The 15,637-nt window shown below is 41.1% G+C and overlaps 1 protein-coding gene across 5 annotated transcripts in view; it reads right to left on the reverse strand.

Moving 5' to 3' along the window:
- Window positions 1-2,290: 2,290 nt before the first annotated feature.
- Window positions 2,291-15,637, reverse strand: part of RAB30 (RAB30, member RAS oncogene family) — a 100,670-nt gene continuing 87,323 nt past the window's right edge. For 4 of the 5 annotated variants that reach the window (XM_081536905.1, XM_081536907.1, XM_081536908.1 and 1 more), the window contains 2 exons: window positions 11,632-11,815; window positions 2,291-6,440 (listed from right to left, as the gene is read on the reverse strand). In XM_081536905.1, coding sequence (XP_081393031.1) covers window positions 6,190-6,440; window positions 11,632-11,815 — 435 coding nt within the window. In that variant the 3' untranslated portion in view covers window positions 2,291-6,189. The remainder of the gene's footprint in view (window positions 6,441-11,631; window positions 11,816-15,637) is intronic. The other variant, XM_081536909.1, reaches the window with a different exon arrangement.

Consider the following 15,637-nt stretch of genomic DNA (forward strand, 5'->3'; position numbering starts at 1 on the left):
ACCCTGGAATTGCCCATTGGAAGATAGAGAATACCTTTCTTGAAGTAGGTAAAGAAGTGGAGTCTCTTGGGTAACAGTTATGCACTAAGGCAGAAAAATGTATTAAATACATGACTTTCTTTTAAGGCTCTTTCAGAAATGGAGTTTTCGTTTTTATTTTTCTGAAGTCAGGAGGGTTCTTTGTTTTGTTCAAAGGATCTATACTTGTATCAAGCCATCCAAAGTCTGCTCTTCATCAAGGAGAAAAGAACAAATATTTGAGCGCTTACTGTTCACCAAGTTCGGTACTTTCAATTTATCTTATCTTCACCATAATCCTGACAGGTATTATTACTATTAGTCTATCTGGTAGATGAGGAAATGGATGCTCAAGAGATTGTGCTTTGCATAATGTTACAGCTAATTAATTCATGGGAACTCTAGGACTCCTCACCCCTAGCCTAGTGTTCCATCCTCTAATCATCTCCCTACATCACTCCCTGATGTGTCAAAGTCATAACCCACCAAGGATTCCATCAGGAACTAGAATACAACACCTCTAAAAATTTTGCTTTAACTCAATGGAAAAGTAAAATTTTGACTCATGCACATCATGAAGTCAATTAAAGAGGAGGCTAGCTTTTGTGCTCTGATTTCTCATCCAAAGGAATCAAAGAAAGTCTCACCCAAACTCAAGTGTTTCTCACCATAGTGATGCAAGACGAATGGCTTTTGTTTAAGAAGACCAATAAAGGGCCATCTACCAGCCTTGCAAGGATGCAAGTTATTTTGCAGGTGGAGTCATTAGAGTCATGGGCTTTATTAGTAAATATTGCTTATAATTATCTCTGATTTTCAAATCAAAGACCTATATGTTGTTACTTTCTACATGAAGCAACTTGGTCTCCATTCTTTTAAAACCATTTTCAGATCATGTTTTTTCAAAAGAATCAAACCAACTCATCAAACGTCATTCGACATTTTTCTAAGATCGATCTTGGGGACTGCTTTATGCCAGTGACCACCAGCCCATCTGTGATGGGAGCTGTAAAACTTCATGTTTGTATATTTATGGGATCTTTTACTGAAGATTCTGCTCTGCTAAAAAGATCCTGAAACCCTGAAGAGATAGCAAATTATTCACTAAAACTGAGCATGGCCTATGTTTGGCAAGTGACAGACACATAATTCCCATGATTTCATGTGGGCTTCCCTGGTGGCTCAGATGGTAGAGTCCGTCTGCAATGCAGGAGATCTGGGTTCAATCCCTGGGTTGGGAAAATCCCCTAGAAAAGGGAACAGTTCATGTAACTTCTAATAAAACAATACGTTTTTAATCTTTAACTCAAGATCCAGTTTGTGATTTCAACAAGACATCAATGAATGGACCAAAAAAAGCAATTCCAGCCTAAGGGTATAATGGCCAGTCTCTTGACCTAATGACATGTAACCAACCTCCTTCCTGGACAGAGGCATGCACTTTGGGCAGAAGAGCAAAACCTTAAAAAAAATAATTAGCTGTGGGTCAACAGATATTTAATTGAACATATTATGAGGAGCAAAGTGCTAGAACATAGAATTTTAATAGGTCATCTCACCCACCCCAACAAGTGCTGGGATCCTCTCCACACCATCTTTGCCAAATTCTCATCGAGCCTTTGTTTGACAGAGGCAGCCCCTTCCATGGGAACCAACTTGTTGAGAAAGTTCTCTCTAATGTTGAAATTCAAGTCCATGGCCCTCTGACCTCTATTCAGTGGGTCTTACTCCACCCCTTCAAACCAGAGTCTTATTCTAATGTACCAATTGTATTCCTCTCTTTCCCAAGTTAAACATCCCCAAACACTTCAAATACTGTTCAAATGTTTTAAATCTAAAACTCCTTCACCATCTTTGCTTTGCCTCAATTTTTTTTTTAATCGCCAAAAACATTTTGTATTGGGGTATAGCTGATCTCAACTTGTTTTTAAAATAATGGTTGCCCAAAATGACTGCAAAGTTCCCATGGGCTTAGGAAAGGAGATGAAGTGTTGTCTCCCTTGCTCTAACATTACTGTAATTAATGAGCTGTTGGAAGGGATGATAATTTCTCAGTTCGGTATGCTCTCTCCCCAGTCTGAAGAATCTAAGGGAAGTCATTTTTCCCTCCAAACACAAATGAGCTCAGGTCACAGATATGAAATCCAAGAAGAAGAAGGAAAAAAAAACACAAAGCACATCCCTTTCTTAGCCCCAAATTAGTGTTCAACCATACTGCTTATGTAGAGTACATTTTGTCAGAAAGGTAACATGTTTTTTTCACTGCTTTTCATTTTCTAGCTAAGTCTCAAGAGTATTAGCTGCACTAAAACACATCTGTCAGGGCCATGGTTGAAGAGAATAAGTAACCAGTTGAAGTTAAAAAAAATAAAAATAAAACTTCTAGAAAAAAACAAAGGGTAAACTCTAGAAGAGCTCTTTCAGAGGCTAACAGGGCAGTGATCCTTAAAGTACTTATGATTATGAAATACACAGAGTTTTGCAGGATTAAGAAACAGAAAATGTATATCTTTAAAGCTGTTGGTTTGATACATGGAAAAAACTAAATAGTTTTTTTCTGATTATAATATGATCTCATTCATGTAGATTATTAAAAAAGAAAGAAGTTTTCATTTTAGTCAGAGGACCAATTCAAAATCATTTGCAACTGGTATTTACTCAGAAAGATTCATTAACTGAACCTTGATAGTGGATCTGGAAGAATTATGGGATAGTTTAAAGGGTAAATGAGGCAAATCATTATCTAACACTGGAAGTCACCAGTGTCCTCCAAAGACATACATTCATAAACAGAAGAGGAAAGAAGAATCCAGTCCTTGGTTAAATACTGCCTCTTCTCTCCAACAAGTCTAAATTGCTTAAATAGCCCTAATCCAAGTATCTTATTTTGGCCAGTGGCTTTTGCCTCTCTTACCAAACTAACTCAGAAACTAACACACTGTCAATTCATTTCATTTTCACTTTTAGTTATTTTCTAGCCTCTTTACTCAGAGGTGCTAACACGTAACAACTAAAGAAAAGAAGAAAAGGTGAGGGACAGCTAATGACCTACTCAAAGTAATCCACAGAAAGGATAGCTGGCCACATATAATCAAACTTAGACGTAACTATAACTCAATAGCTCTAACAAAACACATGAAGGACTAAAAAGCCTTGCATAGGTAAAGGACAAAGCATAAAATCCTTTGAGGATACAGCCTATACAAAGCCATAATATCATTAATATGAGTAAACTATATGATTTCACAGATTCTCCAGATCTGGCTCTATGACATGATTATGATGTATTGTAAACAGAAAAAAGTTTGCCATATATTTAGTAACTTTATTAAAAAAAAAAAAAAGATCACACCAAAATGGAGGCGGACATGGACTCTGGTGGTCTCATGAATCAGATCAGGCCAAACTGAACTATGAGAACACAACCCTCTTTTTCATCCATCATTAAATGAGAGTTCATTTTCATTTAAGAAGGCTCATCTTAGCAAATACGACCAAGGCAATAGCAACTAATAAACAAATCAACACGCTTGGGTCCTGGCCTGGGTTAAGATGACCATATTTAAATCGTGTCCTTTCTCAAGTTCTACTTGAGAAATTTCTGTTTAACCAGAAAAGCTCCTCTTGGCACTAGGTTGTTTATTCAACTAATACTTACTGAGCACCTACAATATTGTCAGGGCTTGTTCTCAAACTTGAGATACATGAGGGAACAAGTGTCCATAAGGCCTAACCTAGAATTCGTACAACTAAGAGAGAAAAAAAAGAAACAAAGCCCTACATTCTCACATGTCCCTGCTGATGTGGTGTAGATGGGTGACTGTTAAGTACAGAAAGGCTGCAAGGAATAAAGGAGGAAAGGGGCCAAGAGCAGAGCCTTCTAATCCCCTTAACGTTCAGCCAAGAGTAGATAAAGGAGACTGTCCCCCTAGGAAATAATCTCAGAATGCAAGAGTGGCCCTACAGCCTGCTATTCTACAACTATTATGTGCAATCTAACAGTATTTTAGCCTCTATTTCATAAAGCAACTTTATTTTCAACATACTTGCTGCTATGAAACAAAGCTGGGTCATGATGTACTGGGGACTTTGGATTTTGCTATAAATGAAACCTAAACTTAAGGGTATTTCCTCACCATGTAAAAAGAGCTCTTCTGCTCACCTTGATCAACTTTTCTGAATATCTTTTATTTGCTGGCTTGATAAGGAAGATGGGGAAGGAAAGGCAACCATGATTATTTTGGTTGGTGTTTATGAAAATGATTTTCTTTCCTATGGAGATAGATTCTGAAATAAAAGCAACTCAAACTTCTGGGATCCCTTTTTCTTACCCACAGGATCAGGACAACCATGGTGGGGCCAACCATAGCATCAGTCCCTTAAACAATATGTACAGTTCCCACGTGAAAGTGACAGGTCACTCTGAAACCTGCCCTAGAAATGCTAGAAAGGCTTCACCAATATCATGTCCGTACATGACTCGTTGCTTTAAAATTCAATAGATTTTACACATCAATATATCAGGACCGAGACTGCCACCATCTACAACAACAGTGGAATTACCTATCATATCCTAATCCCATGACTCATCCCTCAGTTATGCTAAGCAGCAAGCTACTGAAACATCTGACAGCATCAACAGCAAACAGCTTTAATCATTTTCCCAATTTGCATTTATATCCATGAACAAATTGGAAGTATGGCACTGAAAAAACAGCAACGCATATTCAGCAGCACGGCTTCTGTTTGAGTTCTGTTTTTTAAATTGGCTAAGTAAAGGCATACACACCTCCATCTGAACTGGAGATTTGCAGGAACATATGCATACAAGGCAGGGGGGAAGGAGAGGGATAAGGTAAAAGGGGAAACCAGGAAAGAAAGTGAGGAAAAGAAAAAGATATGGGAAAGAATGAATGGTCATGAGTCTGAGAGTAACATTACTTCAAGGAGATGACAAATGACTACTCCATCTGCTTCCACAAGCAGATTTTTCTCTAAGGTTATCACTGCAGATACAAAAATGGTTCGTGAGACTTTTCATCCACTGCAATTCTCACTTACCATACTAAAAACATCTACAAAATCCAAAGCGTTGGTCTGTCCAAGATGGATAAGCAAAAGACGAGACCTGCTATCAAGGACTGTGCTCTGCTTGGAACTCCGCACTGCAGTCCATTAATCCACAGTATTTTGGTCAGATGGGGTCTGTTTTTGCATACTACTCATAATGTCTTAGAGCTAATCTCTTATATGAGGGTGTCAACCATTCTCTCTCTTTTTTTTTTTTCATTTTTCAAACTTTGTCACTTACTTGAAGGGCAGGAAAGATGGGAGAATGGAAGAAGAAAATGGTAGAGACTTAGAGGGGAAGAGGAAAGGAAAAGAATCCTCTTTTCCAATAAATCTGTCCTAGGAAAGGTCGTAATGAGACTTCGAGAAAGAGAGCTGATTCATGAACTTCCCTTAATTTTTGTTTTGTTTTTATTTCTATGTAAGGTATGTAAGGACATCGATGTACTAAACCGTTTGGTCTGCGAAAGAGCGGAATCATTAGCACCAGAAGGAGTCATGGAGCTTGTGTACAGTATTAAAACAATGATTGTTACTGTTGTCATGGGTAAAGGTTTCATCTCACTGTTACATCCCAAAGTTCTTGAAAGTGCCCGTGGAAAAAAGAGAAATAACACTTGTCAAAATCTCCATGGAGTCATCCACACGCACCACAGAGACAGGACTTGGCCTTCCCAGTTTTGGTTTATCTGGTAGACAAGAAAACCAGGGCCCCCAGAAGCCCTAAAGAGCAGCCCCCACATGCACCCACTGACGTGCAGGAGGGGTCCCTACAGTACATTTCCCCCTGGACCGTGTTCAGGAATGCGTTTTACTTGCTTGTTTAAGAAAACAAAAGCAACATGCTCTGCAGATCATGGAGCGCCTAGTGCAATTTTCTCCTTGACCCGACTCCAGACTGCAAAAGGGTGAAACCGTTATATGTTCCGCAAATGCTGGCCTGCGGACGAGGCCCTCGGCCCGCCGTGCTTTGTAAGCTCGGGAGCCCACAGGAGTCAGAAGGTCCCAGAGCGGGAGCCACAGTCATCGCCAGGTCTCCCCAGCAACTGGTGGCCCATCAGGGCAGCTGCGGATTCCTCTCGCCTCGCCTTGCCTCAGCCTTTAGTTGAAATTACAACAAGTCAAATAGCTGATACTTTTCCCTTCTCCAGGTAAGGGTGAGGATACATTGTTCACCAGGGTGTTCTGCCTGGCTTCACTGATGAGGCGGCAAGCCAAGTCAAGGAAAAGTTTCTCCACGTTATCGGATTCCTTGGCTGAGGTCTCCAGATAATACATGTCCTGAGCTTCTGAGAATTCTTCGGCTCTCTGCTGGGAGACCTCTCTCCTTTCAGCCAGATCAATCTTGTTGCCTAAAACAGCAGTAAAATTAGAGAGAGAGAGAGATAGAGGGTCGTCATCTGACCTTTTTGCAGATTCAGAAACATCCAATTCAGCTCCATATCTGAAGTCAAACCAGACAGATGGAAAGTAAAGCGAAACAAATGGGACTATGATTCCTGGGTTGTTTATTTTAAAATATCAGTTCCATTTGTAATGGCAAAGAACTGGAAACAACCCAAAAGCCCATCACTGGGCACTGGCTGAATAAACTGTTATAACCATAGCTATTCGGAGCTATGTGCCACAGGAAAAAGCAATGAGGAAGGACTTCCCTGGTGGTCCAGTGGTTAAGAATCTGCCTGCCAAAACAGGGGACAGGAGTTCGGTCCCTGGTCCAGGAGGATCCCACGTGCTGTGGGGCAACTGAGCTCATGCACCACAACTACTGAGCCCTCACATCACAATTAACAAAGCCCAGACACCCTAGAGCCCGTGCTCCACAACAAGAGAAGCCCGCACACCACAACTAGAGAAAGCCTGTGCACAGCAATGAAGACCCACTGTAGCCAAATATAAATAAATGGAAAAAAATAAACGAAAAAACTTTTAAAAAGCAATGAGGAATATCTCTACAGGCTATCATGGAATGAGACATTAGGATAGGTTGTTAAGCAAATAAAGCAAAGCAGGAAAAATGTATATATAATACACAGCTCTCGATCTAAGGAAAGGGGATGAAAAAATACATATATACAGTGTCTTATTTTATTAATGAGAGACTAAAACAAGATTTTTATTTTAAAGATAACAATTACCTGTGAAAGGAACCAGGATGAGGGATGAAAATCAGACCTCTCTAAATATACTTTGTGTCATAAATTTGACTTCAGAATCTTATCAGTGTTTTATGTGACTATACAATATGAAATTAAATTTAAAAAGCAATTCCTAAAATTGAAAACAAAATTAAACAAATGAATCTGTTTATCACAAAGTGGCATGACCACACAAAGTGGAACTATTTCAGGTAAGTTGAAGAGTATTTAACCAGTAATTGAACCACGTATCCCCAGTGGCATACAACCTAAGGACAAACAGAACTGAAGGGAAAAATCTTAAACTGCTGCAGAAATCATCTTGTTAGTGGTCATGTTAGCAGCATTATTCTGTGGCTGCTGTACATGTTTTAGGGGATAAAGCAAATGAGTAATTATGCTGGTGACACTGGGACAAGGATTTGGGACATGGGAGAAAGGAAATACGGATATAAGCTTAATGAGGTAAAGGAAAATTCCTGTAGTCCTGAATTACAAATGCAAGTATCAGTGTGAATAACTCATGGTGTTATTTTATCTTTAAAAATTGTTCTACTTCTATTTTGGAAATCTGACAAAGGTGATATGCCAACTGTCGTGCTTGGCAACATTGCTCATGGTAAAAGTGACCCTTGATGGATAAATTCCATCTGGCCTGGGAATTCTATGTATGAATTATAAATACCTAATGGAAAGCCTTAACTTTGGGCTTCCCTAAGTGTGGCAATTCTTCATTTGAAAAGACCCTGAAAGTTAGGGCTGTTGGGTTGCTACAAGAGAGATTGGCTCCCATGAGGGCACTGAGGCTTCCAGCCAGAGCAGACCCTGCACGTGCCTGAAGTGAGCCTTGTGCCCTCACACCTGAACTGTCCCGGGAGGGCCTGGGCAGCCCTGTGGACTCTATGAGGGCTGCCTCCACTGAAGAGGAATCCTTGACACTGACCTGCTATTATGCTGTGTTTGCTGTCCTGTATTCTCCTAAGTGTCTGTGATGCCATGTGGCCTATGGTAGTCTTGTGGGTCAAAGTATTCAGCAGAGCCTAATGCGACACTCCCCCATAGATGCTACAGAATCCAGCACACAGACACACATACACTAGCTCTGTCCACTGGAAAGCCTAAAAGCCATCACACCCCACCCCCAACTCTGCAGTAAAGATGATTCCTATCACCTTGGCTTAGCTTCTAAATACAACTTCCCATTGAAAATCAATAGTATTTCTTAAAGAAATGGCTAATTCCAGGTCAGGGGTAGGAAATGCATTAGATGCACCTGGAACATGTCATCCCAGAAAGCAAGAAAATCATCAAGGATTCTGGGTCATGTCAGAAGGACTCAAGAGCCCACTTGAAAAGGCTCCCACTGTCAAAGCTGGCACAATAGAAGCATCAATAATAACTGCAAAGCACTAGAATACCTCAAATATATTTAAATCTATAACAATATTCAAAATATAAACAAACTTCAATAGTTACTTTTGGAAGACTTGGGAACCAACTCATTACTTTGAAAAGTAATAAATGAAAAAGAGGGCTTTCCTGGTGGTCCGGTGGTTAAGTGTCCACCTTGTAATGCAGGGGACACCAGTTCGATCCCTGGTCTGGGAAGATCCCAACGTGCCATGGGGCAACTAACACGCACCACAACTACTGAAGCCCAAGTGCCTAGAGCCTGTGCTCCGAAACAAGAGAAGCCACAGCAATGAGAAGCCCGCACCACAATGAAGAGTAGTCCCTGATCTCTGGAACTAGAGAGAGCCTGCACGCAACAATGAAGACCCAGAATGGCCCAAACTAACTAACACAGTCAAAAAACTTTAAAAAAAAACTGATGTGACTTGACTAAGCTTAAAAAATAAAAACAAAGAATCAAGCATTTTTCTTGACTGTCCCGAGAACAGCATCTCAGAATACCAACTACACAATATATCTGCTAAAACGAAAAAACAAAAACCCTGAATCTGAGCCAGCTCTAGATTCACCTGCAAATCTGTCAGAGATTTAGGTGACAGAGGAATGCATCAAATGACACCACCAGGCTAAAATAATATAATTCAGACTTGAAAATGCCACAGGACAAACAAATGCTTTAACAAACAAATCCCCAGGAAGCAAATATGGAAGGATAACCTACAGCTAAGAGGAGAATTAGAAGCCATATCTTTTATAGAGATACACACTGACATAATACAAATTGAATTAATATGACATCTTGGATTTGCTTCAAAATAATCTGAAGGGGAGGGCAGACAGAAGAGGTGGGGAACAGATAAAACAAGACTGGCTATGAGCTCTTAACTGTCAACTCTGAGAGACGTGCATATGGGTGTTCATTATACTGTTTGCTCTATTTTGCTTATGTTTAAAATTTTCCATAATAAAAACTTTTTAAAAAAGCCAGTGCCTTTTTCATATTGAGCTGACTAATTATGTTCCCTCATGTGCACATTTAACTTCCTTAGACAGAACCCCAAGTAGTAATGTTTTGACTCAAGTTCTCAGGGCTTTCTGTCCAGAGCAGAGGGCTTTCAAGCTCTTCCCAGCAAAGATTGTTCAGTGTGCAGGAGGGTTTTCAGGTCTGAGCAGGGGGCACTGGTACTCATAGAGAGGCAAATACTTAACCCAGCAGCCTGATGGAAAAGTCCAGCAATTTGTTACAAGGCAGCACATTATAGCTGGATAAACACAGCCTCTGGAGTCGATCTTACATGCTGTGTGACCTTGAATAAAGAACTTTACTTCTCTGAGCCTTGCTTTCCTCATCTGTAAATTTGAGATCGTGACACATAATGTTCTTAATATGATTCCTCGCACATAAACAGCAGCTATAATGCTTTATTCTATTATGTGTTTGTTTAACTTACTGTTAAACCATGATTTTTAACTTAATGTTTCTGAGAGTCTTTATCAGATTTCCAAAATTTGGGTCTTTCTAGAACATACGACAATGTTACTTCTTAGGAAGAAAAAAATTTTTTTCCGGCCACATCACATGATGTGCAGGACCTTAGTTTCCCAACAAGACATCAAGGAGAGATCAAACCTGTGCCCCCTGTAATGGAAGCATGGCATCCCAACCCCTGGACCTCCATGGAATTCCCAGGAAGGAAACATTTTAACAACCATATATTATTAACATTTTTCTATCACCAGTGGAGGATTTTTAATAATCTGGTCCATTTCACTGCAATTCCATTTATAACAGGTGTATTTGCCATCACAAAAAAACCATGGGTTGTTTTCTGTTTTCCCCTCATACTAAATAGAGGTTCTACCCTCCTATAAGATGAATTAAACTGCACAATTTCCCTTAAGGGATTCTTTCTGAAAATTAGAATTTCTCAGATCAGTATAAACATAAGAAGGGGAAAAAAGTTACCCAAAATCCATTTTTTAAGCAAAACACAATTGCTTCAATAATGAAGTCCTTATCAATTTAGATATATCTTACTTATAGATCAGCAGTTTCCATGGCCTAGATTTTTTTTTAATGCTTAGTAGTAGTAGTGTTAGTTGCTCAGTCATGCCTGACTTTTTGTGACTCCACAGACTGTACCCCTCCAGGCTCCTTTGTCCATGGGATTCTCCAGGCAAGAATACTGGAGTGGGTTGCCATGCCCTTCTCCAGAGGATCTTCCCAACCCAGAAATCAAACCTGGGTCTCCTGAATTGCAGGCAGATTCCTTACCATATGAGCTACAGGGAAGTTCCTTTTTTAATGCTTAGCAACCCATATAACTTTCATGGCAATCCACCTTCTTCTAGAGACTGCACTGATAGGAAAATCAATCAGCAGTATTCTCTACTTTTCTAAATCATCACCGGGAGATAGACTCTATTTCATTTTCTCTTCAACTGCATTCAGAAGAACTGAATGCTGACTGTGTGAATTATAGAGCTGTAGACCAGTGGTCCCCAACCTTTTTGGCACCAGAGACCAGTTTCGTGGAAGACAAGTTTTTCATGGGTGGAATAGGGGGATGGTTTCAGGATGATTCAAGCTCATTACATTTACTGCGCACTTTATTTCTAATCTAATGCTGCTGATGATCTCACATGAGGCACTGGTCTGCGGTCTGAAGGTTGGGGACCCCTGTTGAAGACTACTCTTGGGTTTGATGCATGATACAGGGCGCTTGGGGCTGGTGCACTGGGATGACCCGAAGGGATGTGATGGGGAGGGAGGTGAGAGGGGCGTTCTGGAAGTGGAAAACATGTACACCCATGGTGGATTCATGTCAATGTATGGCAAAACAAATACAATATTGTAAAGTTAAAAAAACAGATGAGTAAACTAATTAAAAAAAAAAAAGATTACTCTTGGAAGGTGCCAAGGCACAAGCCTTATGTGATTATAAATTCTCTGATGCTCACAAATCAATTTCCCTCATTAGTCCTTACTTACCCACTAGCACAGTGATGACCTTGTTGCTAGCATATTGTTCTATCTCCCGCAGCCACTCAGGAAGGCAACGGAAGGATTCCTCACAGGTTATGTCATAGGTAAGGATCAAGGCATTGGCGCTTCGGTAATAACTCTGGGTGATGGACCGAAATCTTTCTTGACCTGCTGTGTCCCAGATCTGAAGCTGTAAAGGCATAAAAGGATCAGGTTGGTGAAGCAAAGAAGAAAGAAAGCCTTGCCTTCTTGTTGTTTTGTTTAGTCGCTCAGTCACGTCGGACTCTTTGCAACCACATGGACTGCAGCACAGCAGGCTCCCCTGTCCTTCACTGTCTCCTGGAGTTTGCTCAAACTCACGTCCATTGAATCGCTGATGCTATCTAACCATCTTATCATCTGCCACCCCCTCTCCCTTATCAGGGTCTTTTCCTATGAATCAGCTCTTCGCATCAGGTGGCCAAAGTATTGGAGTTTCAGCTTCTGCATCAGTCCTTCCAATGAATCCCCTTCATGGATCACAGCCTTGTCATGGTAAAGGGGCTTGTGTAATTGAGTCATGCTGTGCAGGGCCACCCAAGATGGATGGGTCATAATAAGGAGTTCTGACAAAACGTGGTTCACTGGAGGAGGAAATGCCAACCCCACTCCAGTTCACTTCCAGTGCGTAGAAATAAATTCATGGCTATTTTTTGCTGTAAGAGAAAGGCACCTATAATTTTTAAAAAATTCATTGGGTGAGTCTGTTTAAAGAGAGGGATTTGCTTTGCTTTTTCTTTGCTAAATTTTTTGAGTTTCCCCTTTATTCTTTTTTTAAAAGGCATTCAGATTATTTTCGTACAATTTCATTTAAAAGGTGAAATTAGGATATTTACAATCTATTTAACTTTTATTATAAGCCTGTTTCCCATAAAAACTGCTATTTTAAAAATTTATTTATTTTTAATTGAAGGATAATTACAACAATATGTTGGTTTCTGCCATATAAGAACTGCTATTTTTATCCATAGATCCTTCAATGCTCATATCTTCAATTTTCTCTTTTGTTTATTTTCTAAATCAGAAAATATATTCCTAGGTCTTATTAAAGGTTTACATGCCTAGAACATATTTCAAATGCTCTCATTTTTGTTTTGAGCAATTCCTTCTATTCTTTATTAAACAAACAAACAAATAGACAACCAAACTGTCGAGCACTTACATGCCAAGCTCTATAATAAGTACTCTACACATAATAACTCATTTACTCCTCACAAAAACTCTATGAGGTAGGTAAATACTATTCCTGTATCATTTCTCGTGTGAGGAAACTGAGGCACAGAGAGATTAATAAACTTGCCCAGTGTCTCACAGCCAATATGTCCTAGAGCAGATTCAACCATGCAGTGTGGTCTGAGTTCTTGCTCTTTTTTTTCTATTGGCCATGTCAAGTGGCCTGTGGAATCCTAGTTCCCTGACTAGGGATTGAACTCACACCTTCTGCACTGGAAGCGTAAAGTCTCATCCCCTGGACTGCCAGGAAGTCCCAGAGTCTCTGCCCTTCATCACAATGCCCTAGAACAAAAGCCGGGATCCAGGGAAAGGTGTCACTCTGTAATTGTTGGCATTTCAGTCAACAACTGGAGTGGGGAAAAAAGTCCATTCACATGAATATATTAAGATATTATCTTTGTTAATGAAAACAGGAACAATGCCATGGCAGACAAGGAAAACAATTTCCCTCCACCACCTGTAAGCCCTGTGACCTTCAGCAAGTCACCTCATCTCTTTTGGCTTTGGCAGCTTCTTTATTAAAAGAGGTTAATAACATGCACGGAGAAGGCAATGGCACCCCACTCCAGTCCTCTTGCCGGGAAAATCCCATGGATGGAGGAGCCGGGTAGGCTACAGCCCATGGGGTCGCTAAGAGTCAGACATAACTGAGTGACTTCACTTTCACTTTTCCCTTTCATGCACTGGAGAAGGAAATGGCAACCCACTTCAGTGTTCTTGCCTGGAGAATCCCAGGGATGGCAGAGCCTGATGGGCTGCCGTCTATGGGGTCGCACAGAGTCGGACATGACTGAAGCGACTTAGCAGCAGCAGCAGCAATAACATGCAAACCTGCAGAAGTCATTTACCAGTCTGAAGACCTAATAACTGATGGTTCTAAAAACAAAGAAGGCAAAACACCTCTCACTTCAACCTGAATTTCCCTGCACAGAGCGGACTTCTGAGACAGAAACTGTTCCCCAGAGAGACTGCTGAGTGTGGAACAGATCCAAGGCCTTGAGAAATCACACTGACAGTCATCTTCCCTTCTCACTGCATCGATTTCATGTGTCATAAGGTGCATCCACCCCATTAACAGGACATCATTTCCTCAAGGAAGACTTCTGGAACCTTCAGCTTAGGCCAGGTTCCCCATCTCCACCCCCAAATTATCTCTCCTCTAACCAAGCCTTTAATTTTCTATCATAGCACCAAACACACTTTTTCTTTTGGGCTACACTGGGTCTTGGGTGCTACTTGCAGGCTTTCTCGAGTTGTGATGAGCAGGGACTACTCTCTAGTTGCATTGCATGAGCTTCTCAGTGCGGTGGTTTCTCTCCCTTTGGCCCATGAGCTCTAGAGTGCAGGCTCACTAGCTGGGCACATGGGCTTAGCTGGCCCTGCAGCATGTGGGATCTTCCCAGACCAGGGATCAAACCCATGCCCCCTGCATTGGCAGGCAGATTCTTCACCACTGGACCAGCAGGGAAGTCCCACCTGACACACTTGAATCACTTATTTATTTGTAATAACGTGTTTCATAACCATCTTTCTCACTAGATGGAAAGTTTCATGAGGGGGGAATTTGGGGTCCATTTTCCTCTCAGTTATCCCCTACAGTGTCTGGAAAATAGTAAATGTTCAAATATTTATTCATGGTCTCATCTCATCCTTACAATAAATCCCAGTGAGGTAGGCGAGTTTATGCCTCCCTTTCATTAGCAGGTAACTCACAAGGCTGGGACTAAGACTCCAGACTCTGACCCCCCAGGAAAGGACTCAGTCCATACACCATGCTGCTCTGCTGCCAGAGGCTGATTTAGACGTCCAACTGCACCCAGAGAGAACAAGGCAGTCAGTGTCACCCTCTGCTCAGATCAGCTTAGCTGAGAAGACTGAGAGTGACCGGTGGTCCCTGCCACCAAAGAGACGCACACAGGCTCTCCTTTGATTTGAAGTCACAGCTGCCCTTTGATGATGTACATGAAAGCCTGTGTATGCTGAAGGCGACCATACAGATGTTACAGCTTTTGCCAGGACAAAAGCTACTTCTCTTCTCTGTCTCAAACCTAGGGACATGGTTCCCCTCCCCAGGCTGTGTCTTAGAACAAAAGACTATTATCTTAATGCCACAGTGAACCTTGAAAAACACTTGTGATTGGATTTAATACTGCTGATCATTAGACATCAGTATGTTCTCATGACAGGCACATCTTGAGAACAGCTCCGAGAATTAAAACCACCGAAATATTTTCCAGAAAAGTGATTAGATGTCTTGGCCGAGATGCAGGCTGCTTTCCCAAAGGGGGCTTCTTCTTTCTAGCCTTATGGTTAATTTCTGAGGAGATCCATATTCCACTGCCTTTATTATGCAACTTGGTTTCACTATTCTCTCTGCAATCCGTTTGCTTTTTCAGCATTTACAGATCATAAATAGATGCAGAAATAAAACATGATCCCTGATATCAAAATGCTCCTAGTAAAGGAGGATGAATACACACTTGACTAACTATGCTAAGATAGGCATGTATGCTAATCGCTTCGGTCATGTCTGCCTCTTTGCAACCTTATGAACTGTAGCCCATCAGGCTCCTCTGTTCATGGAATTCTCCAGGCCAGAATACTAGAGTGGGTTGCCGTGCCCTCCTCCAGGGGATCTTCCCGATCCAGGGATTGAACCCACATCTCTTACATCTCCTGCACTGGCAGGCAGGTTCTTCACCACTATTGTCACTTGGGAAGCCCATGGTAAGATATGAGA

The sequence above is a fragment of the Giraffa tippelskirchi genome, chromosome 10, assembly GCF_054371585.1.
Source record: "Giraffa tippelskirchi isolate mGirTip1 chromosome 10, T2T-mGirTip1v1.2.pri, whole genome shotgun sequence".
Lineage (NCBI taxonomy): Eukaryota > Metazoa > Chordata > Mammalia > Artiodactyla > Giraffidae > Giraffa > Giraffa tippelskirchi.